This window comes from Triticum aestivum, chromosome 6A (assembly GCF_018294505.1).
Source record: "Triticum aestivum cultivar Chinese Spring chromosome 6A, IWGSC CS RefSeq v2.1, whole genome shotgun sequence".
In the NCBI taxonomy this organism is placed as follows: Eukaryota; Viridiplantae; Streptophyta; class Magnoliopsida; order Poales; family Poaceae; genus Triticum; species Triticum aestivum.
Genome location: NC_057809.1, coordinates 573,645,707 through 573,654,362, shown reverse-complemented (window position 1 = coordinate 573,654,362; position 8,656 = coordinate 573,645,707). Strand labels below are relative to the sequence as shown.

At 46.8% G+C, this 8,656-nt stretch overlaps 1 protein-coding gene across 1 annotated transcript; it reads right to left on the bottom strand.

Annotated features, from left to right (window-relative positions):
• Positions 1 to 7,589: 7,589 nt before the first annotated feature.
• Positions 7,590 to 8,341, bottom strand: LOC123131083 (uncharacterized). The gene is made up of 2 exons (XM_044550847.1): positions 8,102 to 8,341; positions 7,590 to 7,841 (listed from the first exon to the last, which is right to left on the bottom strand). The coding sequence occupies exons 1-2, from the start codon at positions 8,291 to 8,293 to the stop codon at positions 7,704 to 7,706; spliced, it is 330 nt and encodes a 109-aa protein (XP_044406782.1). The 5' UTR covers positions 8,294 to 8,341; the 3' UTR covers positions 7,590 to 7,703.
• Positions 8,342 to 8,656: the final 315 nt, after the last annotated feature.

The window sequence follows — 8,656 nt, the reverse complement described above, 5'->3', positions numbered from 1 at the left end:
AGCCAAGTTCAGTTGTTGTTATGAGAATTTCAGCAAACTATAACTGCACAGAAAGAACAGGAACAGATGGAAAAAAGTGGTCGTTTTCACTAACCATCAAGTGATACAAGCAGCAGCAAACAGTTTGCTTCTCCTGGTCCATGTTCCGGAAAGCTTCGTTAATGTGTTCTGCTACAAAGAGGCAGATGTTTGTATTCTTTAGCATTTGATGATCTAGCACAAGTCCATAACACTTTGGGCTGAGCTTCAAGGCCGTGGTTGGTGCTAGAAAAGTACTGAAGGCAACTGCAAGCCAGGCCATAAAAAACGTGTCATCCGTTCTTCCAGCCATATGCTCAATCATCTTGAGCCATGTAGTGATCTGGGGATGAGAATTTCCAGTTATGTTGAAAGCCTGTCTGAATCTCCTAGTGGCATCCTTGTCAACTAAATATCTGACTTTTGGACCCTTGTTTGGGAGATCAAATACCCTCTGAACACTGTCAGCATCGACACGGATCCTTCCCCTTCCTGGGAAAACCATTTCAGAGGTCTGTGGCTGGTAGGACTGCACCAGGAACTTAGTGAGGTCCGCTGGAAGTGTGTCTGATAAGTTCAATAGCCCCCCGACCGACCTCGAAACTAGCTCTGATTTCTGTAGTGGAGTTAGAGAGGCGTTGAAATTTGCAAAGCGCGCTGGTGATGCCCTTATCCTGCCTGCTTGTGATGGTCGCTCCACATCTTCCCCTGGAGCCACCTCAACTCCTTCGCCGCTGCCCTGTTGATTAGAAAATGAAAGCATTACACAAACATTAAACACAAGAGAAAAACAAGAATGAAAAAAAACTAGCAATCATCATGATGTATTTGCGCAACTAATAAAGCTCATGAGGACAACTGCAAAGACTGCCAGTGTGCAACTGAATGTGCAACAATAAAACAATAAATAAAAAAAGAACGAGACCTGGCAGCTACAAAAAGTTCTAGTGTATGTGCAACAATAAGAAATGATATTGCAACACAAGAAAAACAGTAACTAAAAAAAGGTTTGTAAAGAACTATTCAAATAGCTCATAAAAACACAAAAAACCCACATACCTCAGCATCTGCTGCGGAAGATGCGACAGCTTCTCCAGCAACTGCTGCCTGCACAAAAAAATGACCACTGATGTCAACTGTGAAAACATGCCAACTAGTGAACTACAAGATGCCAACTAATGCCAACTAATGTCAACTGTATTTAAATCAAAATGACTAGAGATGTCAACTACAAAAGGTTGTTATTGACAGACTAAAAACAAAAAATAGTGTTCCGAACTGCTGCATAATTTCATCACTATCTAAAAAAAGGCGAGAAAAAACACTTATATTTGAGATTTTACTTACCCTAGAAGATGACTCAGCTCCCTTGCCAAGTGCTGCACGTCTAGTCCGCTTTACAACACGGAACTAATCAGCATCCTAAGAAAAAAACATGAGCATAGGAAAAAATAAAAAAATATTATATGACCCAAACAAAACCAAAAAATGGACTTGTGTCATCAACATGCCACTTACCTCAACATCCTCTCCCTGCTCAACACTCTGCGCAAGTCGTGGCTGGCGATTAGCAGGACGCTTCGAGTTCCGGCGAAGAGGTTGACTTCCAGAACGCTGATTAAGCAACCAAAAGAAAACATGAAAAAAAGACATTAGCATACATGCATAAGTTGAAAAACAACTCAAAAAAAAAGTGAATAAAAATACATCTCCTTCATTGCCACCCGCATCTCCTCCTATTATAACCATTTTTGCCCTGCGAAAGGAAATACAACAAAAAAACATAGTTAGAAGATGTGGACAACCAACTACTACAATCATGCAGCCAACTGGGCAGTAAACCTTGTGCAAACTGGACATCAAATAAGCCAACTAACTTTTTTCTGCCTAATTATTACTTGCCAACTGTGACAAGTAATACCTAGACAGAAAAAAGTTAAGTAAAGGCAACAAGCTCAGTGAGATAACTTATTCTGAAAAAAGCGTCCCTAGTTGAACATGAAGGGAGACACATGAAAACAACCACATCCACAACAAAAGACTTGCACATTGAGAAAAATTAAAATGGAAAATTGGCAAGCATTGGTACTAATTTGCACAAATCAAGGGGTCCTAGTTACACAAAAGTAGGAGAATAACACATAAACCACCACAGCCACCACAACGCTGGTGGATTGGGTAGATTATATTGGAAAATTGGCAAGCATTGGTGCTAAAATTGTACAAACAAGAGTCCCTAGTTGCACACAGCAGAGGGGGGAACAGCCAACTAGTAAAAGTGTATAACATATGCAACTAAGTAAAACCAACTAAGTAGAGCAACTGGCACAAGTGTATAACATATGAATAGCCAACTTAGTAAAAGTGATGCAGCCAACCGAGCAGGCAACTTGTGCAACTGAACACAGTATAGACAACCACCTAGTACAAAAACAGTGAGCCAACTGACCAAAACAACTGCTGCAACTGCAGAGCATATGGACAACCAAGTACTATATGGACACAGCCAACTGAGGAGAATTTTTTGCAACTAACCACTTAAATCTCTGAACACCAACTACGAAATCAGCCAATGCATTGCACACAAAAACAGTGAGCCAACTGACCAAAACAACTGCTGCAACTACAGAGCATATGGACAGCCAAATACTATATGGACGTAGCCAACTGAGGAGAATTTTGTGCAACTAACCACTTAAATCTCTGAACACCAACTACGAAATCAGCCAATGCATTGCACACAACATTGCGCACATCTAATACAACTTACAGAATAACTAAAGAATCATGTGCAGGTGTAGAACATATGGACAGCCAACTAGTAAAAGTGATGTAGCCAACTGAGCAGGCAACTTGTGCAACTGAACAGTATGTAGAAACCCAACTAGCAAAAAATTGGTGCAACTGCAGAACATAGGGACAACCAACTACTATATGAATGAAGCCAACTGGATAGAATTTTGTGCAACTGGAACACAAGTGTCTACCAACTAAAAAGTGGCCGTGATACAAGTTTCACCCTCTTAGTTGGTTAGCACAGGTAATGGTCCCTAATTTGCACAGGTACTAATTTGCACATGTAATGGTCCCTAATTACAAACAAGAGGAGAAAAACACATGACCCACGAGAACCACCAGAAGGCTGGCAGATTGGCTATATTATCTCAAAAATTGTCTACTGCTGCTCCTAATTTGCACGCAAGGGGCGACAGAGTTGCACACCGCGGGGGAAAACACTCATCAAAAACACCAGATCCACCGCGAGGCTTCAATCCACAAAAGAGGCACTATCGCCGCGAACCACTCATCCTCCCTGAACCATATGCACGAGCTCACCCCCTACTGCAACTCAAAAACGACAGGATGAGCACAACCCTAACCCATCCCTGCCAATCCGGCGGTTTCCCAAACGAAGTAGTCCGCTGGGGTGACCTCAACCTCGCCGGAAAATGAGTTCGACCTCCCTAACCCCGACCGCGACCGCGACCTCTACCTCGACCTCCCTGACAACGACCGCGACCTCACCGGAAAATGAGCGACCTCATCGGAAAAAGGAGGACGGGTGAGTGGAGAAACAAGCAGGGACGAAGACGAGGAGCGCGTGTAGGAGCAGTACCAGAGCCGCCGCGGACGACGACCCTCGCGGCGCGCCCCGCCGTCGACCACAACCCAGCGGATTTGGAACCGCCTCCGAGCACCAACCAACGGCGAAAGCAAAGGGGAAAAGTGGAGGAATGGGCGGCGAGAGGTGGGGGTGGACGGGGTAATGGCACGAAATTCGAAACCGCCGCCCACTACGCACGACGGCTAAAACGCTGGAGAACTGCCTAATCCTCGATGACATGTGGGTCCCACGGACGATTTATCTCGCGGGCGCGGCGCAAATCGGACCAGGCGACTGGTCCACACGCTGGTCTGAGCGGCGCGGCCCCACCTCCCGACCAGGGGACACCTGGACACCGCGCGGCGTCGATCGGGACGAGTCTATTTAGATTTCAGGTTCTTTGTTATCACGAGGGAAAGGTCAGAACGCCTCCACGTTGTACAGTAGAGCAGTCACACTGGATTCTCGTGTGTATTTCACTGCTGGGCCACCTACCTCCTCGTATTTATTAATTATATCACTGCCCCGTCGCAAAATCTCCTAACGTAGGAACACAGGGTCTTTTAGGTCATCTATATGAGATCTTCCACACAGGTTATCAGAGGGCTCCCCTTTTAAACAGCCTAAATTTCTTCTCGCTAAGCAGTATGGGACAAAACAAATTGGTATGCAGCGGCTCTGACGAAGTAAAAAAATCTATATCTCAACGAACCGATAATACAACAGCCCCGTGGATCGAACTGGCAACCTCTGCATAACTCGTAAATCAATTTGCCACCAAGCTGTACCCTGCTAATATGGTTGACTATAGGAAGTAGAGTTATATATTGCGTGCATGTAGTGAGGCGTGGTGCAAGACCTGACGGAAGGCGACTTTCAGAATGCCTAATCGGAGGCACTCTCTGTGATTGCCTAGGAAACTAGGGACATTTGAAGGCACTTTTCAGGAATGCCTCTAAGGAACACAATCTAAGGCATTTTTCAAAACGCCTTGTAGAAAATGCCTTTAATACTTAACTGTGGAAAGAAGTATATATACCCCCCTGAACTTTCAGGTTTGGGTTACATCACCCCCTCAACTCAAAAACCGATTACTTAATCCCCTAAACTTTGCAATACCAGATAAAGCATCCCCGGGAGACTTTCAAGCTGGTTTTGAGGATGGTTTCGGCTGACCTGGCACAGTGACCTAGTTTCGTTGGTTGACTTATATACTGCCACCCATGTCAATGTAAGCCAACTACTCGCCAAGCATGCGTATGGCCGTATGGGAGCCCCTGCTCTGAGTGCCTCGAACATTGAGAGTGCTAGTGCGGAGCCCTAGTCGTCGCCGCTTGGCGCACTGGAGGCTACCACGTGACTCATCCTCGCTGCACGCACGGGAGGCCACCGTGAGCCTTACCCTCGCCGCCGCCGCCTGGCGCATAAGAGGCCGCCATGAGCCTCGCCCTCACCGCTGCCACTTGGCACACTGGAGGCTACCACGAGCTTCGGCGTCGCCGCCGTCCGCCTGTCCCTCGGCACACGAGTGGCCGGCACTAGCCCAGCCCTCGCCGCCATTGCCATCGTCGCTCGACGCGGGAGGCCGCCACGCACGCCCTTGAAGCAGTCGCTCGGCGCATGGGAGACCGCCATGAGCACGCCCTTGAAGCCGTCGCTCAGCACACGGGAGACCGCGATGAGCATGCCCTCGCCGCCGCACTTGGTGCACGGGAGATTGCTATGCCCGCATGAGTTCCTGGTGTTGGACGTGTGGAGGTCGGACACATCGACGCTGCTGGCGGTAGCCTGACCTAGAGCGAGAGGGCTGGTAGTGGTGCGCCACGGCGACGAGAAGCGACATTGCCACAAAGGTTGCACGGTCAATACACTAGCAGGTCCACAAAGGCATCAGTTTCTTGCATGTCAGGGTAGGCAAGGTGCCTGGCTGCCCGCCACGGTCCTTCACCACCAATCCGCCATTGTTAGTTTGCAGGTGAGGTCACCTTACGCGTAAGCAGCTAGCTGGCGGAGCGTGTAAGCATTTAGCTACTACATAGATTTGTTGATTGCACTAAGTAGCTAGCTAGCGAGGGCACCGATCAAAAAATTTACGCGGACGCTAGCCTGAACGCACAAGAAGTGTTCAATGAACTGCCAATGCAGTGATGCTTTTCCTCTTCACCTCGTTGAGACATCAGCAAAACCACCATCAAAAACCACTAATCAGGGCGCTAGGGGGTGTTTTGTCCGGTATTGCAAAGTTTGGGGGATTAAATAACCGGTTTTTGAGTTGAGGGGGTGATGTGGCCCGAATGGGAAAGTTAAGGGGGGTATATACACTTCTTTCCTTAACTGTGTTGTAGTGGGATCCCAGCCCGCCGAACTGAACTTCCTCTACAGGTTCGCCGCTGGCAACGGCGGTTCCTGCCGGGACAAGCCCGGCCGGCCGGCAGATCACACGGCGCCATCACACGCGCGCACGACCGACGACGTACACGCGCACGCTCACGTGGTTGGCCGGTCAGCTAGCACCTAGCAGCGCTTCGGTGCGCGCGGTTGCGGCTCGGTTGCTGTATGTGTGCCGCGTGATCGCCGGCGCCGTACGTATGTTTACACCTACACACGGCTCCAACTGGCCGTTTACTAATCCGGTTTCCCGGGGTTTGCTTCTGGCTCATGTAAACGGGTGGTACTAGAAGTGTTAAATATTGACTTGGGAGTTCTGGCGCTGTGAGAAGGAACAGTCGTCCTATGTTGTGTTGACCTCGGCAGCCAAACTAAAAAGATGTGAGTGAATGAATGAGTCGCTTCGAGGAAGTGGTGTGCTTCTCGTCGATGCAAGCCATACGAGCTCCGTTGAAGATGCACCAATTTCTCTCCTTCCATGGATTCCACCACATCGTTTGTGATGCCTGCGAAAGCATGTCATTCTATGTTCCACCACTCCACAAGGAATCATGCATGCATGGTGACCTATGGAATGAGTTCTCCTGTCGCTGGCACTTGTACGACTCCATCAAGGAATGGTGGGCGAGTTTGAGCGCCGAGGGCACCGCCAACCGAAAAAGCAAAGGCTTCGATAACCATGTTGGTTTCATGGGTGATCTGGAATGAGCGTAATGCAAGGGTGTTTAGACACAAGAGTGCCCCTCCGCATGTTTTGCTAAACAATGTGATCGAAGAGTCTAACCTTTGGGTTAAAGCCGGGGCAAAAAAATTAGGGTCTTTCTTATTGCGAGAGTAATTGCCATGCCGTTTATTGGCACTATGTTGTAACAAACTCCTTCTCCTCCTCATTTAATATATGAGGCAAATCTTTTGCCTCCGTTTAAAAAAAGTTCTCCTGTCTATCTTTGGACCCAATTCCAAACGGCCGAAGTAGAGAAAGGGTTGTCCTTGCACAAGTGTGTTGTTGGTGTTTCTTCTATAGGGCTGACACATCACTACAAGAAATATGTCAACTTGTGACCACCACTATTGGTCACTGAAAGGTCACAAATTTCCATTTGCGACCTTTTTGTGACCAAAAACAGAAGGTCAAAAGCTGGCGGTCATAAACTGACTATAGCGACCTTTCTTCTAGAATGGTCGAAGACGTTTACGACCAAAATATGTCCACTATGGCGTTTTGGTCACTAGCAACCTCCCCAGGCCACGTAAGCATCCAGCGTGGCAAGCTGATGTCGCACAAGATTCAGCCCGGTCCAATTCAGTTTTCTACATGGGCCTAGCCCATTAATTCAGCCTTTCTATATTTTTTCTGTCAATTTTTGGTCGACTTCATGGGTCTGGCCCAATATTGCAGCCTTTTTTATTATTGGGCCTTGGCCTTTTCGTCTAAATAATTATAATTTCCTTTTTTTATTCAATGGGTCCACCAGTCAGATGGGTCCAGGTTTGGGTCTGGTAAGTGAGTCCCATCTATCAGGCTCATATTCTTCATATTTCAACTAGTATTTAACTTGGCAGACAAAAGCACACATGATACTTCAAATAAGAGCAACCAGATCACGTTGCCAATACATTTGACCATGTGTAATACAGTACTTTACAAGATCTACATGTGTAACGAGCTCTACAAGTGTGATACAATACTGCTTTACAAGAAAATGACGACATGCCGGACTCGCTGGACAACCATAGTCAAGGCTGGGAACAAACAAAACGGCAACATGGCTTCCTCTGTCAGGGCTGCCGGTGCTGCTCCTTCCCCGCCGCCGCCGCACAGGTGAATTTCCTGCACAAGTGAAATTGGACTGAATCTGTAAACTTGTTTATACTCCTGGACTGTGTTTGGAATGAATTTGGAGTACAAGGAAACCAAAACAATATCTGGACTGTGTTTGGACTAAATTTGGACTGAATTTAACTGAAACAATGATCAGGACAATGAACAGTACACAAAACATTATAGTCCAGAACCATATGTGATGGACGGTACCCCAACATTACACAAAGGATGGTCAATGATCAAGACTAGTGTGCAATGATATATACCTTTGGTGGCCGGGCTAGAATAATGGACCATAGCCTGAGGATCACGACGTTCGTCGTCTTGACGTACTCGTGCACCTTCTTCATGATGTGATGTGCCTCCACTATACTCTCCATCGTCATCTTGTCCGAGGACTTGTCGATGATCACCTCTGAGCATATCTCACCTATCTTTCTCTGCTTGGCCCGAACCATCGCGCCCACCGCTAGTAGCAAGGATGCTGCCAGTGCATAACCGACCCACTCACTGCAATAGAAAAGATGAAACTTGCATATTATTCCAAGTCCCATTTTCAACTTGAGTACACACAAATATGTAGCCAGGATTCAATGAAAATGATGCTTATAATCTTAATGATGCACTAAGCAGACTAACGGAAATATATATGGGAGGTATTCAGAAACATGTTTAATGGAAATATCCAGCTTGGAGATATTCAGAAGCATGATACTCCTAATCATGTACTTATGCCGAGAATATTTATGCTTGCATGTTTAGAATATATACTCTACTCAGCTTTACTAAGAAATATTGTTAAATCTTGTTCGGTCTTGTTA

Coding starts and splice junctions, on each gene's coding strand:
- LOC123131083 (XM_044550847.1), bottom strand. CDS start 8,293: ATGGTTCGGGCCAAGCAGAGAAAGATAGGTGAGATATGCTCAGAGGTG. Junction 7,842..8,101: donor TTCTAGCCCGGCCACCAAAG/GTATATATCATT, acceptor TCACTTGTGCAG/GAAATTCACCTGTGCGGCGG.